This window comes from Limulus polyphemus, unplaced genomic scaffold, assembly GCF_000517525.1.
Source record: "Limulus polyphemus unplaced genomic scaffold, Limulus_polyphemus-2.1.2 Scaffold17, whole genome shotgun sequence".
Classification (NCBI taxonomy): Eukaryota; Metazoa; Arthropoda; class Merostomata; order Xiphosura; family Limulidae; genus Limulus; species Limulus polyphemus.
This window is the reverse complement of record NW_013665627.1, coordinates 263,183-288,876: the sequence shown is the minus strand read 5'-3', so window position 1 is coordinate 288,876 and position 25,694 is coordinate 263,183. Positions and strand designations below refer to the sequence as shown.

The 25,694-nt window shown below is 31.7% G+C and overlaps 1 protein-coding gene across 1 annotated transcript in view; it reads left to right on the top strand.

Moving 5' to 3' along the window:
• Nucleotides 1-4,372: 4,372 nt before the first annotated feature.
• Nucleotides 4,373-25,694, top strand: part of LOC111085379 — a 45,506-nt gene continuing 24,184 nt past the window's right edge. The window contains exons 1-5 of the mRNA XM_022383665.1: nucleotides 4,373-4,410; nucleotides 13,725-13,774; nucleotides 16,473-16,572; nucleotides 23,611-23,674; nucleotides 24,430-24,515. Coding sequence (XP_022239373.1) covers nucleotides 16,498-16,572; nucleotides 23,611-23,674; nucleotides 24,430-24,515 — 225 coding nt within the window. The 5' untranslated portion in view covers nucleotides 4,373-4,410; nucleotides 13,725-13,774; nucleotides 16,473-16,497. The remainder of the gene's footprint in view (nucleotides 4,411-13,724; nucleotides 13,775-16,472; nucleotides 16,573-23,610; nucleotides 23,675-24,429; nucleotides 24,516-25,694) is intronic.

The following is a 25,694-nucleotide window of genomic DNA, read 5'->3' as shown; positions in this document are numbered from 1 at the left end:
ATTTGGAGTTCACATTGACAGCATAGACAGGTGGATTCAAAACTAAGATAAAGAAGCACCCAGCCTTATACAGAAGTTATATGAAAATTATAGATAATTCCCAGCTGCTTTTTTTTTTCTCAGACCGCTATGAGTCGATGATATTATTTTCCATATCCCACAATCAGACAGATATACTAATCTATGCAACAAGATAATCATAGCCTTATGATTAAAAGTAAAGGCTTGGTTTCAAACAACAACAAAATTTTTAAACGTTCCATATCTGAAACTAAGAAAAAAGATTAACCAAGCATTGCTTTATCAGTAAATGCACAGAACGTATCTGACAACATCAATCCAAGTAATCCAAGTTTAAAATAGTGGTGAATGAAGCTGAGCAGATTCATTAAATTTCTACATTGATCTGTCGGTTAAATTTTGAAAACTGAGATGCATGAGAAGTTCGTTCATAGAAAGGAAAGTATTCGCAAGCCTTTATATTTTAAAATGTTGTAGTCGTATTGAAACTGCCAGCTATCTCTAAGGTATTCACAACATGTTACATTACAAATATTTTACATTGATATATATATATATAGAGAGCTTGAATTATACCTTCATTATCTTGTATCTCATAACACACTTTAGAAAATAACATTTCGCTCTAGAAACATAAAGAGAAACATTGATTAAGTAAATACAAATAGATGTCAACATTACTTTACTCTGCAAATTTAATAAGTATTCCCAGTGTCTCAGGTTTAAGTAATTATAAGCAATGAAATAATACTGCCGAAACTACTATGATTATCATGTTTTGTTTTTGAATTTCTCGCAAAGCTACACGAGGGCTATCTGCGCTAGCGTCTCTAATTTAGCAGTGTAAGACTAGAGGAAAGGCAGCTAGTCATCATCACCCACCGCCTTCTCTTGGGCTACTCTTTTTCCAACGAATAGTGGGATTGACCGTCACATTATAACGCCCCCACGGCTGAAAGGGCGAGCATGTTTGGTGTGACAGGGATTCGAACTTGCGACCCTCAGATTGCGAGTCGAGTGCCTTAACCACCTGGCCATGCCGGGCCTCTCGATTATCATGTAGTGATATATGTTTAATAAAAATAGACATCCTAAATTATAGCTAAATAATAAAAAGAACTGACAAGAAATTCTTTCACAAAAATTAATGTTCTAGTTTTCAATCTTAGTCTTATTTCCTACATATCTTCCTGTATCAATCACTAACGTTCAGGCGATGTACAATAGTGAAATATCTGCATTATATTTATGTATATGGGCATTAAATAAATATTAAATCATTCACTCATCGTTCATTAGTTTTCTATGTTTTCGTAATCAACGTTTTTTTTATCAAACTTTATATCATATCTTAGATAGCATACATAAGTATTTCAGTGAATTTTTACTTAATTACTTGTCGTATCTTTGTTTTGGAAATCCATAGTTCGTCTAGAGTTTTAATATAAGAATAAAACAAGTTGAGTATTTCGGTTTGAGAATAATGCAACAAACAAAACAACGTGAAATGCACTTTAGTTATGATGTCTGTATTAAATCCCGCACTTAATCATATATATATATATATATATATATATATGCGTTCATGATGTTAGAAAAATACATAGGCCGATAAATATAGCCGCCCCCCAGTGGCACAGCGGTATGTCTGCGGACTTACAACGCTAGAATCCGGGTTTCGATACCCGTGGTGGGCAGAGCACAGATAGTCCATTGTGTAGCTTTGTGCTTAATTACAAAGAACAAATATAGCCGATAGATTTTGCTAAGTAAAAAATGAAGTTTTGAAGACAGCTTTTAGCCTAATGGAACTCACTGGTTTCAATTTAATTCAAGTTGACAGTAACATAATACTTTTGAAATGATGGCAGAAATGTATCGCAGTAACAAAAGGTAATTTCCCTCGCTCAAGCTTCTAATACTTGAAATGTTGGTGACATAGAAAATGACGGTTCTATGTTATTCCATATTAAGTTTTTAGATTCTAACGCAAATATTTAGCCTCTTCATAATTCGAGGCCATTTAAAAATAACTATTCCTTATACAGAAAGGCTTAATATGTTTACTTTAAAGCATTAACTGTCTTTTGCACTTACACAGTGGTTCATGCGAATATCTAAAGTACCAAATTTGGTTTACGAATACAATTATCAAATAAAAAATACGCATCGTATCAAATTAATATATTTCCTTGATAGCGCTGTACGGTAATGTAAGTGATTAGATGTGTGGAAATATGAATTCGGTTAAAAGTGATAATAAAAAACGTAAATTTTTGACAAGGGCCAAAATAATTATAAAAAAATATTAATGACCCAGTATGAGATGAAAAGAAGTAATAACTTACAAAAAATTACAAATTAGAAAAATATGCTTTCGTAAAAAAGGAAAAATAAGAGGGAATTTGTGTAAAGACAAATAAATTACTATATTTTTCAGGATTTTAAGAATTTGTTCTCTCTCTCTCTCTCTCTCTTGTATTTATCAAATTTATGTTATTATAGTTCTCGGCCACTTTCCCCTTTGAATTTTGAATCGATGTGCACGAGCAGTTCCTAATGACACAAAATACATGCACCTTCTCCACTAATATTTTCACCTTTTCTTCTTATTTTCCTTATGTTTTTCTTTCAATCTTTCACTATACTTAAATTTACCAGTGTTTGTTTTTTTAATCCTAATAACGTTTCTCTTAACTCTAAATTGATGCTAGAAAATGAAGTTAAGTGTGTAAAATAAGAACAGGAAATATAAATATTTTGCGTAAGGAGAGGAAAGTGGAATATATTCTAAGAATAGAATCGGAAACTAAGAGCAATAGGATTCAGAAACAAGATAAGCATAATACGGTAGAGAGTAAACAAGAGAGAGAAGAAAATAAAAAAAGGAAATAATTATTGAGATCTGAGTTTCAAATGTGTTTCGATTATTATTATTATTTTTTTTTTGGTAGTTGAAGTTGTGATTCTAATGGAGATATGAGTGAAGCCAAAGTCAAAGAGTAGTATTGATGCTAAATACGAGTGGAAAACTAAAAAGAAAGAGATAAGAGGAGAACATTAGAGCAAGACAAGATGATACAGTACTAGTTAAAAGTAGTTTTGGATTGATAAAATGAATGAGAAGTTGAAAGTTAATAATGGATTGCAGGAAGAAGCATATTATTTTGGTGAGAGATCTGAATGCAGGAATTGAAAAAACAACAACCTTGAACAAGAATGCATTGTGGAGGAGAAAGAAAACGAGGATGACCATGGAAAGGATGGAGAAAATCACAATATCATGAATTAAATAGAAAAGGGGAATATCTATGGAATTTATGTAAATCTTGGGAATTGGTGGTGTTAAGTAGATAATGACATGGAATGGAAATTATATGGTAAGAAACAATGATAGATAAAGAAGAATACTGTGAAAAGTTTCGGCGAAGATTAACCTGGCTTAGAAAATAGCATTGGGAATGAAGAGTTAAACAATAAGAAGAAATAGATAGTTTGATCAAAAAAGTAAAGAGTAAAAAAAACGATAGTTCTAGAAGCAATTGAAATATAAAACCCAATGTACGAAAGAGTAAAAAAAAAGATGAATGAATAGAAAAAAATGGAAGTCATGTGGTTAATACATTTTATGAAGAAAAAATAGATAAACCCAAGACAATGAATTTTAGAAAGGACAAAAACAGCTATAAATTAAAAGTTGGAGTGTAAAGATCACTAGATAAAGGTTGAAAAAAGTATAAATATCTGAGATATTGGTTTAGAGTTTGTATTCAGCAATTAATATCTCGCCTTCATCAGCGCTCATCCTCTGATTACACAGGCCTGCGAATTTAAACTTCATAAAAGTTGTTTTAGTTTAAATGACGGATTTTCCATAATTCAGCTACGCATATTTCGAAAATAATATTCATTTAATATATTTAATTCAATATTCATATAAGGATTTTTTTACAAATCGGGAAGAAAAAACTCTTACTTAGATCAAATTATTATTTCATTTACCACAGTGAAAATTTTTGATTATTATGTTTGTTAACAAAATACAAACAAACTGAAGAAAAGGGAAGAACATTGATGTTAAACGAATATGCATCCTCATTCACTCTGATTTTTTAATGAAATCTACGTCTTTTAGTCTCAAACTACGTGTTATGGTCATTCTTTTATGTATTACGTTATGACGTTTTGTGAAAAATCTGTACGTTATGGAGAAAAATGAATATCATTTTCAGATTCAGCGTACAGGGATTACTGTAGAAGAAGTAAAAGTTTCAAGACAATAAATCCATCACAGACCTATGTTATTTGCTCTGACTAGTTCAAAGACGTGGGGTTACAATGTATTTTAAATTATTGTAACTGAATCGTCAACATCCTACTCATAGTTTTGTGAGTTTAATTCTTTTATGATTTTCTGTCATTTTCTTTAACTTCCTTTAGTTCTTGCTGTTGGAAATGCACTACGCTAAATACAGGAGCGTTTTTAAGTATATTCAGTTATTGTTATGTTGTGTAAGAAATTATCCAATCCATTTTTTTATAATTTTGTTAATTCTTAAAGGTTATAATATTTAAAATGATTTCTAATAATATTTGAAGTATTTGTTAAACCTATAACGACTGTTTTGTACTGTTAGCCTGTATAAGTATTTATGAATAATTAATCACACGAGTTTTGCGAGATACTATTAAGGTTATAGCCAAAAACATCGTTTCATTAACAGTAATGTATTCCACTAATGAGTCAATGCATTCTAATACACACAAGCTTTAGTTTTCTGGCATTTTGATTTACAACATTACGTACGTCGATACAGTTTTTTGTATTGAATTAGCTTTATCTGTTTATATATTATTGTTTTGGTTTGGTTGTAACTGACAGACTAATGAGAAGGCAGCTAGTGATCGACACCCACCATGAACGAGCTATTCTATAGCAAGATTTGACCATCACTCTTCTTGCACACCCACTAGCAGAGCTGAGTGCAATAATTGCTAGGCTATGCTCAGTTCGTTTTCATGAACCATTAATATACCCGAAATTAACAACATATTCAAATACTGACGAAATATATGCAATTTCAAATTTTAATAAACCATAATCCTAATCCCAAGAATATTTGTAACACTTGTATAAAAGAAAATTATTTGTTCAAAAGTAAACTTATAATTTTTTAAATGAGGAGAAATGACAGTTTATTTAGACGATACAAATAATTTCCCCAATGTTTCTAATTATGATACGCATTTCCGTTTTTTTTATCTTATGAATTAGATAGAACAGAGGCAATAAAATTACTTTAATTACAACATATTTGGTTTCTATTACTAAGGTTACATAGGGAATTCAAATGTAATTGCAATGCTTTGCTATAATAGGCGAAATAATGACACATTTATGTAGAAGCTAAATAGCATTAAACAACTTTTCACTTTGAATGGTTTTCACTGAAAAGTATTTAAAAACACTACGAGTCATATCACAGCATTTAGCTTCTTTAATTATCACTCATCTTTCAGGAGTAATTTTAGCTTAACAGCTCTCTACTAGAGTATAAACAAAAATATCATACTTACTACTCTCGGTAAATTGACTATGAAACTTACCAAAATACTAACCACGTTAGTTTGTTTGTTTGTTTGTTAATTATGCACAAAGCTACACAAGGGCTATCTGTGCTCTGCCCACCACGGGTATCGAAACCCGGTTTCTAGCGTTGTAAGTCCGCAGACATACCGCTGTGCCACTGGAGGGCAACCACGTTAGAGTAGAACACAAAATCTAAATTACTGTATTATAATAATTTAGTTATAAACATTTTGTGTGTTTCACGAATATTATAATAGATATGATTATTTATTTATCTTTTTATAGCAATACGTCAACCACGTGCTATCGTTTAATAGAGGGAAAAGAATTGAAAAATAAGAAAAAAATATACAAATAGATAAAAAAATGGTTTCGATATTTGTACTCCAAAACTAAGTTATAGCTTTATAATTTATAGTTTAGCTTTAATTATTGCATTCGCTAAAAAGAACAAATAATGTACCTGATCGTACGAAAATAACTATTTCTCAAGGTATGATAAAACAAACAAAGATAATGGTAATTATTTCGAGGCAGGCTATTGTAACATCAAGCAACGAAGTAACGGCTATTATAATTGTTTGTTTGTTTTTCAGATAATCATGCAAAGCTACTCAAGTGATATCTGCGCTTGACGTCTCTAATTTTGAACTGATAAGCTAGTGGGAAGGCAACCAGTATTATCATTTTCCTAGTGAGTATTTTAAAGCGTGTCCAAAACAAGCTGCTTTTCATATCTGATAAAATACATTTCACTATTGTGACTATTATAAATATGATATTTGTAGAATTCTAAATTTTATCTTTTTTTTACCATTCTGTAGAAGCAAAATTAAGGGCAAATTATAGTCAGAATAAATTAATACAGAATTAAATAAGTAAAATCACGTAACCTAATAATTTATATGCAATTGAAGACTACATTAAATATATTAAGCCTAGAAAATAGTAAATGGTTTCATATTTCCCAATAAATAGTCCATTTTGGAAGATTAGCCTATGTTCCAACTATCAGAATTCGATTATCAATGAGAGAATATGTTACACAAGAGTAATAACCAGTGTTAGTTAAATCTTCGTCCTATCTTTCTCCTTATGAGTTTTTTGGCCAGGCATGGCCAGGTGGTTAAGGCACTCGACTCACAATCTGAGGGTCGCGGGATCGAATCCCCGTTACACCAAACATGCTCGCCTTTTCAGCCGTGGGGGCGTTATAATGTGACGGTCAATCCCACTATGCGTTGGTAAAAGAGTAGCCCAAGAGTTGGCGGTGGGTGGTGATGACTAGCTGCCTTCCCTCTAGTCTTACACTGCTAAATTAGGGACGGCTAGCGCAGATAGCCCTCGTGTAGCTTTGCGCGAAATTCAAAAATAAACAAAAACAACCCCTTATGAGTTCCTTCTGTCGAAAATATCATAAGGGGTGAGTTATGATTATAAGAAACTATAAATTGGTAATTAATCGTGTTATGAGGTCCTCTTGAAACAATGCAATTTTTCTATGATGATTTAACTAACCTTTTGAGGAATAATCGGATGGTAATGCATGACAAGTGAAATACTTTCTGCATTTTTTCTATTTCATCGATTAAACGCATCGGATGAGGAAACGTAAGCAGCTTTCCTGGTGTTAATAGCCTTTGCTAACGACTTTCCTTCTACAAATAGGCAAACTTTATCATACCCTTTAAACAATTAAGCGACCTTTGCTCCTATCCATGATTATGTAGATTAACCACAATTATAACTACAGCATGACTTTCAAGGACTTAAGTAATTATCATCTGACGCATTACATAATCAGCACATTTTACATATAACGATAACTAGATATTATACAAGTACGTATATGTGTGTTTGTTTGTTGTGTTTATGGCAAAGTTACTAAGGTTATCCGACGCCATACCCGATTTTGAACTGCAACATAATTTTAAGACTTGTAACATAGTTATGCATATAGATATAATTTCAATAAATATGCAGGTGTTAATATGTCCATGTATACGTGTTATATATAAAGGATCAGAATATATACATACTATCTATTACAGACTTTGTGCATGTTTTATTAAAATGATTTTGGAGCTCCACCATATCGCTACAGTTCATGTCGCCACATTCAATAATGCTTTATCTGACGACCGTGCATAATGACAGTAGCACTGCAACGTAGTTTCAACTGCAAAAGATTCAAAATTGTCATGACTAAAGCACACTTCTCCTCCCAACGTGCTTTCCACAAGCCATCTAGTATACAAGGACGACGGTTTCCTAGCTCCCGTTTCAATAGTACGATTGATAAATGATCCGCCAATTTGACTGGCATATCTTTGTAAGCAATATCATGAATATCCGTTTCATTCTTCAGATGCTTGAGGTATGCTACGATTGAACAAATATGTCATGGAAGCAGCTTGTGTTCACGTGGCTTTTGTCGCTTCTTTTTTTTTTTAGACAGAAATTATTCTTCATTACGCTGCGTATACTGTTGCAATTGATCTTTGTATTCGTTAATTTTCACCTGTTACAAGACGCCACACTTGACTTACCACGGCGTGATTACGACGTGTTGCGTTTCTCTTTCTGGATAACTGTGCTACCCCAAGTTCCTCTATTTTTCCAATGTCATTAAATGCAAACAGTTTCCTCGTCTTGGAAATTATAAATCTCCTATTTGAACACATCTTTATAATCCAAATGTACGAATATTTTGCGTCATTAAGGACTAATAATGGTTGGAGACGGCTTGAATGGGCAATGAAGAAAAACTTTAATATAAGTTTAACATAACAGCAAATGTACAACGTTTCGACAAGGTTTTGTCATAATCATTAAGGACTGTTTCACACACTTCCCAAACTCGATCAATTTTGGGTGGCATCACACTACCTAGATCATGCCATTCCAAAGTATCTTTATATTGGCTCTGGTTACTTGCTAATTTGCATATTCAAAATCGTTTAATATAATGTAATAAATCCTCTATATGTGTGTTGAAGTCTAGAAAATATAAAAACTGTTTTCAATTGCATTACAGTTACGTTAAAATGCGTCGTATTGCCATAAAAAGGTTTTAAAAGGCTAAGTATTACTTTTCTTTATTGTAAGCCGTCTCAACTGAACCAGTAAGGATTCTCAGTCTTTTCTGTGCAGAGTCTGGTGTGAAAAAGAAGTTTCGTTTCAAATGCTAATTGGGATTAGCATTGTTCTCTGTAGTGGATACTTACAACCTTGGTGCTAATGGTTCGAATACACTGTGTGAAACGTTTTTGCACCGAATGACCTGGTTTTCTTTACCAATGTGCTTGGCTAGACACTACGTATACTATATTTCCTAAGTCTGAACTTATAACGATTAAAGATGTATATTACGCGAATGTTGTTGTCTGATATATTTCTTTTAATTCTATATTTCTCGTGCCTTTGAACTATTGATGATATTAACATGATATGATTATTATAATCTGACTTTCTGATTGCTTGACGACAGCTTGTTATGGAGGTTAGAACCAAATTATCTGTAGATAATGTATGAGGTATGTTTTCTATCATACCCTTGCGAAGTGAAGTGTTGAAATGTCTCAGAAACGTAGTTACTGTGATAATCATTATAAAATGTTTACGGCTTTTGATCTTCACCTTGATTTCAAAATTTTCCATAGTTTCAAATAGTCCTGTAATAACATCACGCTTTTTAGCTGGTGAGTTATGTAAATGTGAGTTATATAACAAAATACTTGGTGTCCTGTTTTGTGTAAACTGTATTAATAACTATGATGTGATTACTAATCTCACGAGTGATTGTGAATATGATAAAATGGTGTGAATTATTAAAATATTTTATAAAATGTTGAAACTTATAAGTCTAAGATTTTATATTACAAAATGTTCATCAACATCTAACCCATTGAAAAAGTTTTCCATTAGTTTAAAATTTCAACAGGGTAAGAGTTCATGTGTCGAAGCAGTGCTCAAACTCTGCAGCAATCAATAGCAATCTCTATGTTAGCCATACCAAAAACCAGAATTACTTATCATAGAATTTAATTGAACTTAAAATTAGTAATACAAAAAAATAATAGCAAAATTCTAAATAGCTGTGGTGGTAATTTTGCTCATGATAAAAGGCCTTTTATTAGATTTATAAGATTCTTTTATGCATTTAATCTCTCTGCTATGGAGATTGATAAATACATAGCAAAGACGTCAAGGATCAACAAAATAAAGTACCGGCTAACATGGGACTGTGGTGTTATTTTCGTATTAAAAACGTTCTTTATATAAAGTATGTCGAGATGCTATAATAATAAGGTATATTTATTTCTTTGTTTGTTATTAAGCACAAAGCTATACAATTGGCTATCTTTAGTTTCCCCAACGCAAGTATTGAAACCCACATTTTAGTGTTATAAGTCCTCAGACTTGCCACTGATACACGGCCAATGGGAAATTATAGATTAAAAGTATAGGCTTTATACCTTCACCTTTCTTGTTCGTTTATTCCAGTTTAATATCGTTCGAAACGTTATATATCAGGTGAGTAGATATTCTATTTTAGTTTTAATTGAATCATAAAGATTTGGGGGGGGGGCTCATTTTGAAATATGCATAATTAGCTAAAAATTTAGTTATTTACTAATATTACATACTTGTGTTTTTTTCATCATAAAAAATTACATTTGTCATGATTATTTTACCACAATTTCAGTCTCATTTCTAACGACGTTTTTATTTTCTATTTCGATTGCTACTGTTCACAATATGTTTAGCCAACTTACGCGTTCTTCAGTATAGAATAGCTGAGTTCTTAAGCAAACTTAGATTACACTTTTTACATATCTCAAATTCGCTGATTTTCTTCTGAGTAAACGGGTAGGATCCGCAAAAACAGGAGATTCGTCGGATACTATATCTCGGAGTAAAGATCTGGATTTCCATAACTTTGATCCGAGTCTAACTCATAGAAAAAACTGTAGAAAGCTCATAAAAAGCTTTTTTTCTTTTAGAACAAATAAAAGTGAGTCAAGTGCAGGTAAATGTTATGGGTGTTCTGAAAAACTAGAAACGAGCGAGAAAATCTTTGTTGGTTCTCTTTCACCAATTTAGTGTGAACCCATTTCAAATAAAAAGAAAATAAAGCTAGAATAACAGTCAAAGTAAAACAAAGGCAAGAATGAAAACAAATGCCCGTTTAACAATCTCAAACACCTCTAAGTTATCTTAAGAACCTGAACCATTAATGTATGAATATTTAAGCAATTAACGAAAAGTCAAAGTGTTTTAAATCAGCATTATAAATTAATAATAATACGATGCTTATCGAGTAATACTTACAAACTTCACAGTATTATCACCCTACTACAACTTTCAGACTAAAGAATCGAATAGATAAATTTCCTTTACAAAACCATGTATAATACTAGCTAAAACCATTGAATGAATTTTGTTTTAAACAATTTTCAAAGACAACTAGTATTACAAAGAAATCCTTTCACTTCGTTAATACATTAGAAAGTAAAAGAAATAAATCAAACAAAAAATTAATAATTATTAATTAGTATAATGTTGTAGAATATTGTCAAAATGGCTAAACAACTTTTACTTTTTAATTTTATGATTGAACGTAAAGTTTTTAACACAACTGTCGATTCCAACAGTATTAGATTAAAGTCAGCCCAAGAAATCTAATTTAATTGATTTTATAAGTCGTGTTTTAACAAGTTCTGTGTGTAAAAACATGAAGAAAACAACATGATGCACTTGAATCTCCTTGTGTTGTTCAGATTATGCAAGCTTCTGGAAGGGGTGTGATGATGTGGGAAACGCCACAGTGTCAAAAGCTAGATTCTTAAATTATTTTAGCAGTGTGAATGTCATCCTTATCCTCGTTACAAATAATTTACCGCGATCGTCTTGTCATGAATTGGTTCAAGGATATACCAGTGATTTCAGTCACCTTCCTTGCCTGATACAGTTACACGATCTCATTCAGATTCAGCATAAATGTAACTGAAGGTCGCACTCGTTACCGTAAAGCCCTACCTACATTTGTGAGCCGATTACACACAATATTCTTCGACAAATTGACCATAATATAACATGATAAATACATTAACAGTAGCCACGTCTGACTAGTATCAGAGCAATAGGTTTTCTGATTTGATAACATGTGGAAGCTCTAATAAATTTCCGTGAGTGCTGTAGGTTTATCAGCTTTCTAGTGTCAAAATTAACATGTTACTAAAGAACTATGAAACATATTTGAAAATTATAATGCTAGAAATGTGCAGCATTCAAAATCTTCCAATGAAAAAGTAAAAAGAGTTTCGAGAAAACTAAAGACAATTTCACATTTCCGATTTTACACCTCAATTGGAAGTTCAGTATTTTTATCATAAGCATCACTTTATTTTTCGTTGTTTTAGTACCATAAAATAAATTTACATAAATATGATATTGTACAAATCCACACATTTACTGAGTCACAACATTTTCTTCTGTTATAACAGCAACAGAACAAATTATTTAAAAAAAACAGAAAAGTATTTCACAGTGCTTTGCTTATGCCTTTTTTTCTATAGGTGTTTCAGGACACAATTATAATAGTCAGTTTTATGAACATAAATACATCCTATACAATCACAGTGAATGCCTTCTGCAGTTAAAAGTACGATAATTTTATCAACACCGTACTTTATGAGTCCGGTAAACGTTTTGTATCACGGTTTGAGATGTATTATGAGAGCTGTCACTTTTATGATATGTTTTTGTGCCGCATTGCCTAATAGCTAGTAGTATAAAGTCGTAACTAAAAGTTTGTGAGTTCGAGGTTTGCTAGGATAATTTTGTTAACTTCTTGAGCAATACAATTTATCCCAATTGTTTCAGCCTACCCAGCTTTATAATGAGTACCAGCGGGTAGCTGGGGTTGATCTGCGATGGGCTTACATTCTATTGAGGAGGAACATGTCATTATTCTCATCTGCCTGCTGAGATAGGAAACCGAAGTTAATAACCAACATACAAGGATTAACTTACTTACTTTTATGGTTTACGTTACAATGAACACAGTCCCAAGTTCAAGATAACTCAATAACTGCACGTACTTATAAAAGATTCTTCACTTTTATTTTTGTTAACCATTTTATATGCACCCTCTATTATGAATGAATTATTATTAACAGGTTTCCCAACATTATTATATCGTCATATGTTTGATGATCGATTGATAAACAGTACAGCTAATATCTTGGATCAGAATTTCATTACTTCACAGATTAGATAAGAAGACCGGATGAGAACATAAATGTCTTGCAAGTTGATTCACTTTAATCGCCTGTCATGAAACGTATATGAGCAAAGAGTGACATATTATCACCGACAAATATAAAAGAGCACTCCAAATAAGTACAAAAGTATACGGTAATGGTGCTATGAAGAGGGCAATCGAGATTATAAGTACACATACTCTAGACGGACATATTAAGCAAACACATATTGTTTATAGACTACGAAATGAAAAAGAATACGTTGATACGACATCGAACTATACTTATCAAGTTCATATTTGAGTTTGATTAAAATAGTCCAGTTCATATGACAACTAGTTGAAGAATAACAGAAAGGCAACGTATTAGTAAATACACTTATTTTATAGCAAGAACAAACATACTATTAAAAACATCATGTCATTGTACAGCCATACTATATATTTCCCAAAATTATTGTTTTTTGGTTCCTTTCTCTTTACAATTCTAAAATTAAAAACGAATAAAATTGCTATGAAGTAATGTATTTTATATTTAAAACTATGTATAGATTATTTTATGAGTATTTATATTATATCTCTGTCTTTCTCTTTAGCCATGATAAACTTACTTTTCTTACCTTATTCACTTGCTGCATCCCTGTATATAGCTATACTGTTTTTATGGACTCTTGAACGACTTTAAAAACATGGACAGACCTTTTCTAAGGGTTTTTGCCAAAGCAGGTTTCTTGATTTCAAATGTTTAATTAATTGTGAAAAGTGTGGTATGAATAATAATAAAATACTTAATTGATGCAGAATTGAAGGTTAATGTAATGTATGTAAGTTTATCGTTCATTCCAGCCAAAGGATAGCAGGCCACTAAGAGGTTACGCCCGCTCTTCAGCCCTGAGGTGAGACTAGAAAAGTAATGAAAAATTAATGATGGATGAATAAGGAGTTTAAGGGCATTTGACATATACTATAGCGGTGGAGTGTATGGTGTTTTAATATGTATTTTACTCACACAGTGATCCTATATTTATATAGGAATATCAAGGACATGCAGCATTGATGCTACTAATTTGATCTTGTGAATTACTAAAAGAAGCGAAAATCTGTTTAATATACTAAAAAATATATGTGAAGCACAGTCTATTTTTCGGTTTACAAGTTGTCGCTGTGTATTTTATACACCATACGTATAATATACACTCTACCCATTATATGAAGCCTAGTCTTATTTTTCCGATTCTCCCTTAATGAGGGGTGGAATTTCCCGAAACAGATATAAATTAGCGACAAATGGCAAATTGAATAATAGAATGTGGCTTAACGTTTGTTCCTTGAATAAAATACGTTCTTTGTTCTATAGTGTGAAAGCAAATCATTCTGATAACAATATGTTTGTTTGTTTAAGCACTAAGCTACACAATGGGCTATTTATGTCAAGCCCATCACGAATTTTAACGTTATAAGTCCGGAGACGTATCGTTGAACCACTGGAAGGGGAGGGGGAGTCTGATAACAAACGACAAAAACTATTAATTATCAGTAACGATAAAAACATTAGTGATAATCGTAATCCACAAACTACCGTGCTGTTAAATTCCTGTCAAGACATTTTATAGTCATCCTAGAGTTTCTTGTATAACAAAAAGGCAGTTTGTTTTCATTCCTGGGTGTTTTGTATAACGAAAAAAAAAGATCAGTTTGATTCCTGCTACTGCGGGATTTTGGATAAAAAAGAATGTCAATTTGATTTGTGTTATTCATATTGGGTGTTTGTTTTTTGTTTATAAACAAAGAATGTAAGTTTGATCCTTTTTGCTGCATGGTACATTCATACATTAGTGTGAGAGCGCATCAGAATATTATAATTTTATTAATTTTTTCAAGTACATAATAGCTTCATTGCTGCCTGTCTTGTTTAAAGAAGTTATGTTATTTTGATACCTTATATAGAATTTTAATTTCATTTATGAAAATTGTTACTTTAAGGTTAATTTGAAAACAAAGTGTTTCGTATATATATATGAGTAATAAGAATGATCTATTAAGAAACATGTTGGTCTACAATATACACAACAAAGATTATTACAGATAAATTGCAGAACGTACTATAACTGTGACATTACATTACTGACAAATCGGAAAAATGTCCTAATGTAACACTATGAAAAAAATTAAACTATAATCCGAATTTGTAATATTACAGCTACAACAAGGCAAGAGGGGGAATACTCTTTTGATAATACCTTTCCTCCAAGACCACATTTAATCTTCCCAATATATTACTGTATCATAACTAAATTATTACCAGTTGCTTTTCAAAAACTAAACTGTCACCAGTTGCTTTACAAATAACTAAACTGTTAACAGTTGCTTTTCAAAATTACATAAACCAAGAACATGCTATTATAAATCATTTCACTGATACAAACTGTATTCAATGTGTACTGTTGTTGAAAAAGGTTAGAATGGATGGAATTGTGCTTTATTTATTTATGAGTAGTATAGATAGAAATCTGTAACGATTTTGTTCGGAATTAAATAACAAAATAACCGACAGTTATAATGTTGTATTTATATCTGTATGTATCTATTTTTAAACCAAAAATAGTTGTAGATCAGCAAATAGAATTTAAAAAGCGAAATTATGTTGAATACAGTATAATATAGATATTTACTCGTTCATGCTTACTATATATATATATATATATATATATGTGTTGGTAAGATCTAATGAAAGAGAAACTATTATATTTAACATATTTGTGAAATTTTAATTTCTTCCACTACAATTTGAAGGTTATTATATCGACATGGCGTCAATATAGTTAGTCTACAAGGATAGCTTTCCTTCTAGTGTATTCCATACACATACACACACAAAATATGGATTCCTATAGCAGCAGTATCAATTTCAATTCAATTTCTACAATAAGGAAATATAATGCATCGGCTTACCTAATACAAGATGCCTTTACAGGACTACACATACGTAGTATCGTATATGTAGATAAGAAGATTAAAACAAGATTAAATTGTAGAACAAAAAAAAATACAACACTTCCTGTCAGAAACGCGTCTGTTGAAACAATGCAAACAATGGAATTTTTGTTGTTTTAGCGTGTGTTTCATGCTATGTGCAATAAGACTGACAAAACAAAGCAAAGCTCCATTGAAAATTTCTCAAAAAACAGCCACATATTTCTGCAGTCAATAGCAACGCTCGAATACCCAACGTGCAAAATATCTGTAAACTGAAAACCAAACAAATTTATGAAAGTTAATCACAATTATTTTTTTATCCAAATGCTAGTACCTGATATTATTAAATTTAAAAGGCATTGAAATTATATGCTAATTTAATAAAGCACCAGGTTTTTTTCCCACTACTATATTATCGATTACTATGTGATTACTGAGGACGAGACTGTAGACTGATTCTCCTATCAGAAACGCCAAGCGGGGAAGAGCAGTCAAACACTGAGATATTAGGTAGAGATGCAAGCTCCGGTACAGAACCAAACACGTGGAATCTAACTACCAGAAGAGACAGTAATAGCATAAAACTATAAAGAAGAATAATATATTTTCCGATTTCAGCTACCAGAGCTTGAACAAAATCAAGATGGTTCTACTTAAATCTTGCTGCTTTTGGAAATCTTTGAAAAAAGGATGTATTGCCAGTGGAAGCTACACTCTGGTAGGCTACAACAGTTGTCGTTTTTAAGTGAGAGAATTTGACAGTGTCTCACATTTCTTTTTTATGTTTGTTTCATACAACGAAGAAAATAACTTATTAACTTCATAGATATTTAAATTAATTAACAAACAAGGTACTTTACTAAAACACTTTAATTTTTCTAATAAATATTTTTGAATGTTTAATACTTGGAACACTGTTAATTTTGTTATCCAACTGAAATTTTGAGAAGTTGTTCTCTGGAAACTGTGCATAATTAAGTCTAAAATTGACATAACTTTTCTGTCTGCGAGCTATAAGGTTCATTTTTTTTTCGTTAGTAGTGTGATAAGCAATAAATATAAAATACTATTTCTAAAATAATTGTTTTTACTAATGTTTCAATAGTTTAGGTACATCTGAACATTATTATACGTAGAACAATGTATGTCATAAAATCTATGATACAATTCTTACATAGATTTAATATTGTTACTTCTAGAAACTAAAGTACTGTGTCGCTCAATGTGTTATTTTATGAATCTGGATCAAAATAACTCTGTTATTGAGAACTTTTATGAATCATTTATGATTTCATAAAAGAAAAAACAATATCAGCTATACAATTAAACAAATATTCTATAAAATAAAATACTCGATAGTTAAATTAACGCACTTGTTTTCTTATGTCGGGAAACCAAAAGAAATGAAAGACATTCAACATAATGACTAAATGGTCATTATGCAACAACAATCCACGAAGATATTATGTTACTCTTGTTTGTTTGTTTTTTACATGCAAAGTTATACAATGGGTTATATACAATGTACCCACTGCAAGAACTGAGCCCCGATTTTCTTAGTATGTTAAGCCTTCAAGTTTAACGATGAGTAAGTTACTCTTGACGATGTTTATGAATCCGTGTAATGTATTTAAAATTTTAGAATCACCAAATGAGCACATTACTAATAATTTTTCAACACAAATATAGAACAAGAGCCTTTATAATATTAATTTATTGAAATTTCACCACTTCATATACGATTCTGAAATAAAACATGCTTTTTTCTATATTTGGTTTTATCCAACTGACGATGTTGTACATGATCATGCCTGTTTCCAAAAAAATAAACAAAACGTAAATGTGTTCTAACAATAGACATAACATAAATGATTTTTTTTCTGTTATTAACTTACTATAGATGTTTAAATAGTCTTTTTTTTCTTTTTTGTGCTGCATCAAAAGTCATAATTACAAATTACGTATTTATTTTCAATATATTTAAGCTACAATGAGATTGGAATTAACAATTAATAAAACATATTAAATAATATACTTTCTTCTCTAATTTTACGTTTTATAATATACAGATATTCAATGTATATGTTTTTGTGATTGAAATTTGCAAATTCGCATCAGAGAAATGACTAATTATTCATGCGCGTTCAAATGAACCTGATTTATGCATTGTTTATGAATATGTACTTAGTAAGAAGTAAGTTTCACTACGTTTCTATGAGACTGCACGCCTATGCAATTAATTTCACAGCTTGATTTTATATTAGTACTGATGTAATCGCGTCTTATAAGACAAATAATTAAGTCCTGTACTACCTTTGGAACTATTTAGTCCATCGTAGTGGTATCAGGAAAACGTGCAGGTTCAAAACGTAATTAAAGGCAAAAATAAAAAAAAAAACACTGTAAATTCAAGTGCTTTCGAAAGATAGACTTTTCTTCATCAGGGGTAACTGGTGAAAGAGGATGAAGAAAAAATCTACCTCTCCAAAGCGCTCAAGTTATAGGGTTTCTTATTTTTGTCCTCCATTGTTAATCATTGTTACATCAAATAACTGTATAATTATGCATTAGTTACGCTTTATTGTTGAGCATCCAAAGCTCCTTTCTTCGAAACCCGAGGGTGACCACAAGTAAGTTATTTGTTAATATAATTTCCCTACCTCATTTTCTTAATCCATGTTTGTTTTTCAAAATCTGTCATTTTCAACATTATGAACTCTGTGAAAATCAAGAAGTCAAACACTTTGAACAGTTGCGATAAGGAAGGAGAGTGTATTGTTAAGTAATTAAAACGTATTCATCAATTCTGGATGTGTGTAGCAATAACTCACTATATTTTATATTGCACACCTAATTTAATAAATCATTGGTTCTTGAGCTGGTTAAGCTTACTTAAGGTCCACCCTGTATTATGTCTTTTGGCTCCAGCATATAATAATCTTTGTGTATGAATACTGATATATGTTCCTTCATCCATAAGACTATATGTGACAGGGTCGAATGGTGGGGAATTTGTTGTAATCCAAATAATTCTAAACATGTCGCTCGCAGTTGCGACGAACAGTACTACTACTACTGTACATCTATTTAGCACCATCGATCTCTCAACTTGTCTCTTTATATATAAGCGTTAATATATACTCACCACACCAATATTTTTATTACTGAACATGTTTAATGGGACGCGAGTTGGCTTCGCGTTAGAGCTCTAGATTTCGGAGATGACGAACCCGGTTCCAATCCGTGCGATATCCCAAAATATTCCCCACACTTTAAGTTGGGTGTGCATTTAAATAGCGACAATTAATCCCTTACGTCGATGATGGGTGATGGGGTGCAGCTGACTGCTGCCCTTTCCTTTGATTAGTAGTTCAGAATAAGGGTTGGCGGTAGATAGCTTTAGTATTTTTGCAATAAATACAAATTCCTATTTAAGGAAAAGAAATATGTAAAGAAGCGCAAAATATAAGTTTCTGCTAATGTAGATTCCTGCTTCTTTCGGCATATATTTAACACATTAGTGGAAGTATATCTAAAGAAAGTCCGTCAATTAAAGCTTTGTTAGGCTAATCAGCACAGCGATCACAGAGACAAGTATTATGCTTTCAACACAGCTACATACAACATCGGAATCGATTAGTCAAAATAACTTCAACGATCACTAATAAACCCGATTCTCTATTGCAATGTCTCTTGTAGTTATCCGTTAAACGCTAGCGCTTTGAAATGTGCTAACCAGACTGTATGTTCATAAAAGGTTTCTAGGAAAACTGGTTGTAGGGCCATCAAGCGACATATTTGCGGTAGAGAGAGAAAGACAGCCGGCTTCAAAGTCACAAACCTCACGGATGACAGGCGCATTCTCAAAAGGCAAAATTAAGTGCGATCGAAGGATTCGCTAGTCTTTGATTTTATTTCTGTTACTTCATATCCTCTAGACGCAAAATTAAACTTATATTATGTACATTAACATGGTAATTTGACTCAAATAAGTTTTGTAGATTTTCCTCAAAATAAAATAAAAATAGTGTTAGTTTGTTTGTAATTAAGCACAAAGCTACACAATGGGCTATCTGTGCTCTGCCCACCACGGGTATCGAAACACGGTTTCTAGCGTTGTAAGTCCGCAGACATACCACTGTGCCACTAGGGGGGCATATAAAAATAATGAAGTGAACTGTGTTTTCTGTGTATGAAACTGTTTTTCCCTGCAAATAAAGACTAAATGCTTTCTGTTTATTAAATATTTCATTCGTATGAAAATGATAAAAGGTGGAGAGAAAAGTTTTAATAAAATAGACTTACCTTCAGAACGACTTTCCAAAAAACGAGTTCAACCGCAGTTATCACACCTAGTTTATCAGTCCACAATTACCTTAGTAGCATCAAGTGAGCTCAGTAGATTTTGTTTTGGCACACATAATTTAAATAAAATTAATAGAACATCTTGGAGAACAATTCTTTATAAGTTTGGAATATTGGTGTTTCATAAAATACACAGAATAATTTTGTTAGAAGGAAAGTGTTAATTACTTAGAGTGGACCCACTGACAAATTATATAACTTCCTCTATCTGCTGATAATGACTTAAATGCTCTACCACTTCGGTTACCCGTAGTGGAATTAAATGTAATGCATAAGTTAACTATTCTAAATGTAAACAATAACGTTAATCAACGAAGTTGTCCATTAATAACTTACTCGGTCGGACAAGTTCTAGTGATGATCGTGTCTAAACTGTGAATCCGATAATTCATATTTTGATTTTCGCTGCCAAAAAACAACAACACTTCCTACACTTTTGGCTACGGGTCTGTTATAAGAATGATGGCCAAGTCCCACAATTAAGGCAAACAAGAGTAGTCCAAGTTTTTGAAATGGGTGCTGTTGACAAGCTGTCTTCCCTCTAGTCATAATATCAGTTCAAAATTAAGAACTGTTATGCACAGACAGTTAGTGATTAATTTTTGTTTACAAAAACTTAAAGAAAGGAAAGTGAGTCTGGGAACAACGCGATACACATAATATTAGTAGTAAATAAAATACAATTGTTTGGAAATCATCAGTCATAAAGAAAAAAGGAGACTTAGTTTAGTTTTGACAACGAAACAGTTTGTTCAACTGCATAGTGATAAAATATTATGTTATGTAAATATTGTAGAGTAAACCCTGTTGCATTAATTAGTGATGGAAATAAGCTTAGATATAGCAATATATTTCACGGGGATGGGTGGGTAAGAACTGCGTAATCTTACTATAGCGTAAATATTCGGCTTCCGCGCACTTTATTTTCAGCTCTACTTAAAATGGGCGAAACATAACTTGGGAATAGCGTTCCGGATTGTGAATCAGAGGAAATGCGCTCCGTACTTTAGGATAATAGGTGTGTCAAAAGAGTGATGGTGAGTTAAGAGTAGCCTAAGCATTGGCAGTGGTGCAGTTAACTAACTCTCTACCTTCTAATCAAAATTAAGAATGACAGGTAGCCCTCTGTGTAGCTTTCCACAAAATTCTGATATAAACCAGCTACTCGCTATTGTATCGTTTTCAATTAAAATTGCAATGTTACACTCCGCCTGTACATGTTGAGCTACATTAGATGTAGTTTCATGTGTTGTTAGTGTGTGTTTCTTTATTCTTGGGGATATCAACCTAGATTGATATATTCCTTTGTGCAACAATGACGTTTTTAAATCTAAAGAAATATTTTACTCTAAAACTGATTTGAAGATCAAGACACACGGTATTGTGTCGTGCGGCCAAAACAACCTGTGGGACACACTGTATGCTATTAACAGGAGTGATAGTTTAGTATTTTTCCATTTTCTGTAGCTCGGACTGTGGTAATCGAAACTATCACATACTTTAATGGATATGAGATACTGGATCCGTATTTCAAATACCAAAATTTAAGTTAATACATTAAGAAATACACGAGATATTCAATCTCCAATTTTGATTGAATATCTTCCTATTTTTTTACTTGTTCTCACAATAAGTACGGAAACTTTATTTGATAGAAAAACATACTTAACTTATACGGATTTTTTTTTCAAATTTGCTTCACTGATAGATCTTTACAACCTACAATTAGTTATCAAATTCGGTTTAAACATAAGCTACATGTGCAAAGTTACTCAACAAAAACCGCTCCAATTTAACCAAAGTTTTGGACTTGCCTACACAAAAAGTCACTTGAGCTATCAGTCTGAAATGTTTACTACAGCTTCATCTAAGAGGAAAAGTGGGCCGTTTTCAGTTTTTTGTCATTCGAGTTAAAGACGGCTGATTTAGGGCAGCAAAACTGTAAGGTGGAAGCACGTGCAGAAACAAACAATCAAGCGGAGAAAACGTGGACTCTTGAAGTAATACAAATGTGTTAAGTAACATATTTTTATATCATAAATAAAAATATACTTTATCGGTAAGAATCTGGATACGTTTTGTACATAGGAAAAGAAACATTTGTAATAATCTGATACATCGCAGTGTCACATTGCTTATAAAAACAGGTCCCAACTAAGTGCATTAACGTTTTAATGATCAAGTAAAATGATCAAGACCAGTCCGCTACATAAACAATTTCTTAAGAACAATGAAAATAGTGCACGTAATGCGTCACATCACGTGCGTAGAATATATTGTGGGTTTTGTTCAATATGCTGCTCAACCCGCTCTGCACTTTCGGCTGTGGGTCTTTATAAATGTGACAGTTAAACCCGCTATTCGGTAAAGAATACCACAAAGGTTGTTGATGCTGCTGACTGTTTAACCTCCTTCAGGTAAGAAGTCCTAATTCAGGAATCTCTGACATGGCGTTTAGCTTACATATTCGAATAAAGATTACAGATAGCCCATTGTGTAGCTTTACGCTTAACAATGAACAAAAAACGTTCAGCCCTGATTAGAGTAATTCTAAATGAAAAATTGTTTAATTAATTAAACAATGTAAGAAATTAGATTAATTTATTAACTGTATTTCAGGTCCAAAATGAAACAGTGTGCCGATTTAGTGCTAGTTATTGGTAGGAAAATATTTTAGTATTGATAAATCTCTGGGTGACTTCAAATAATTCACTTTGACTAAAAATATATCTCCATGTTTCTAAAGAATTTGATAAAATAGCAGAGTTTATTATGGAAATTATTTCCTCTCGTTTTAAATCCTAGATGCGAATTGACCCTAGGATAGAGCTCTGGATTTCGGAGTTGAAAAGCCGGGTTCGAATCTTATCACGTAATGCCACAAGACATGTCATATGTTCTAAATATTAGTCGAACTTTACAAAACAATAACTCTTTTCACATTTCATTTTGTTTCTTTAACAGTTTGAATCTTCTTAAAAATGCCTATTTCTATTTTGAAAACATCTAGTTTATGCAACATAAATATGATTCGCGTAAATTCAAATAGTTTTAAAATGAATTATTCGTTGATGAACATCACGTATGTGCACATTATCTCGAAATAATTTCTTACATACAGTATATATATATATATATATTTGAAAATTTGGCAGACAGCTTCAGTCTTTCGCTTTTAATCAAAAGAAATCAAACACGTTTTCTTTCATGAACAAGTAGCTACATAAATTAAATCATAGACACCTAGGGCATTCAATCCTGATGCTGCTTTTTTTTTTCGTACTAATGTAATTTAAAGTTGAAAATACAAAGAAAGGATGAACTCAATAGTTATGTAAAGATATGTGAAATACAATTCTTTAAAATTTTAACTTTTTATCTTTTTTTTCAGATTTTTTACACCATAGTTCTGATTGCTAGTGTCTTCAATTTGGATGCAGTGATTGAAGTTCCAGGTACATTATTTCTTCAAATCCGAAAACAATCCACAAAAAATGCACATACCTATAAGCGAAACATGAAATAAAATACTTTATCAAAAATTGAAATCTGTACTTTGTTTCATAGTTTTTATTCTTAGTTTCATTATGATAAATCGAAATCTGAGATTATTTTTTCAAATAAATTTAAAGTGTCTATAGCTCAAAACAGAGATGTAGTCAAAGCCGGATGGGCGAGATCAAGACCTGATCGAGATCAATATATTTTCTATGCGAAATAATCTATTTATAACCTTATAATCTAAATAACATTTCTGAATAAAAACAAGAACTAGAAAAATTATAATAAGTTTATTTTTTTTTGAATTATTGATTACAAATAACATATACTGATCTCGGTCTTGGTCTCGCCCACTCGGTTTTGATTACACCTCTGGCTAAAAGATGTAGTCCTAAGAAATCGGTGATTCAGTTGTTTCAAAAGAGAAAATATGGAAAATACTCCTTTATGAGATGGTTTAGAATACTCAAAAAATTAGTTTATTGTTTTCATATAGAATGTTTGTGTATTATTGCATATTTGGGTAGGTGTATCAGTATAATTTTTCAACAAAATGTCTCATAGTGAATTCTTGTTTAACAAGTATTAGGTTTTTTTACATTTAACTGTGCATATATTTTATAGGACTTTGAATATCCGTTGAAATTTGTTGTCGTTTCTCTGTTTGCTTATTTTTTATTACAAAATAGTGTTTTCTTTTACCCCACAGTTCTTCTTACGTTTTCCATTGTTATGGTAGTTTCATCTGGAATTTGCGTTCTATCCTGTATGCTTCTTTTCGTTGGTCTTTGTGTCGTAAGTATTATTTTGAAGTTAACCGATAAATATTATTTCATATTATAACGAAATGAAGACTGAGTCTATGACAAAGTTATTTTATTGTGTTTTCTTGATATTACTTTTTTGTTACTTGCGTAAGATAGCTACATATATAGTTAAAATTGTGATGTAATACTATAAGATATATGTATTAAAATTGATAACATGTTGTTACCTCATTGTCAATATCTTATTATTCGGAATTATATTTTATAATGTAGCACTGATATTTAATCAGAAAATAAAATATTATGTTATCGATATTTTTTATAACTTACTAGTTGAGTTATCCGACGTTGCACGGTGAAAATTTAGATTTCAAATGTATAGATCAGTATTTTTTTCAGCAAATTATTCAGTAAGTAGACAAAAGCTGTGATGCGAGAAATAAAAAATCATTTAATCAAACAAAGCTTTATTTGAAATTAGATCGTGTTTGAGCTTGGATGTACGACTTCAGGCTCAAAGAACAAGAGAGCAAGAAACAGAGGAGCAACATTCTGTAAGTTATTTGTCTTAATTTTTGTGCTTGAAGTCTGGTTTGACGTTGTTCAGAAGTTTCTAGTTGTCTATATTCAGCTTGCCTTGATGATTCTGACTGAACTCTGGCTTTGTGCTGTTCAACAGTTTCTTGCTGTCTTTGAGTAGCCTGCCTTTCAGCTTGAGCTCGAAATCTAACTTTACGTTGTTCCAAAATCTCTTCCTGTACTTGAGCAGCCTATCTTGCAGCTTGTGCTTGAAGTCTTTTATTGCGTTCTTCTTCTGTTTCAGCTGCTCTTTGTGCTTGCATTCTTTTAGTGGCAGAAGACTTTCCATAGAAAGGGCGTTTCTTGGGTGGCATAATCACCTGTATCACTAAACAATAATTTGCAATTCACAAAGTTACTAAATCACTTATGAAACCATTTAGCTCTAATTAAAGAAAACTGTTTTTGGAAATACTGAATTGACAGCAAGGTGATCTGAGTGTCTCCCGCCATAACGCTTTCCATGTGCAAAACGTACTTATGTGTGTATGTTTATTACAAAAAAAAAATGTAGCAATAATCATTAATTGTCAATTTCGTCATTAAATACTATATCAAGTACAAAATAAATAGCACCATTAAATATCTTGTAAAAAAAACTGGATATTACGAAGCTATTTAAAATAAA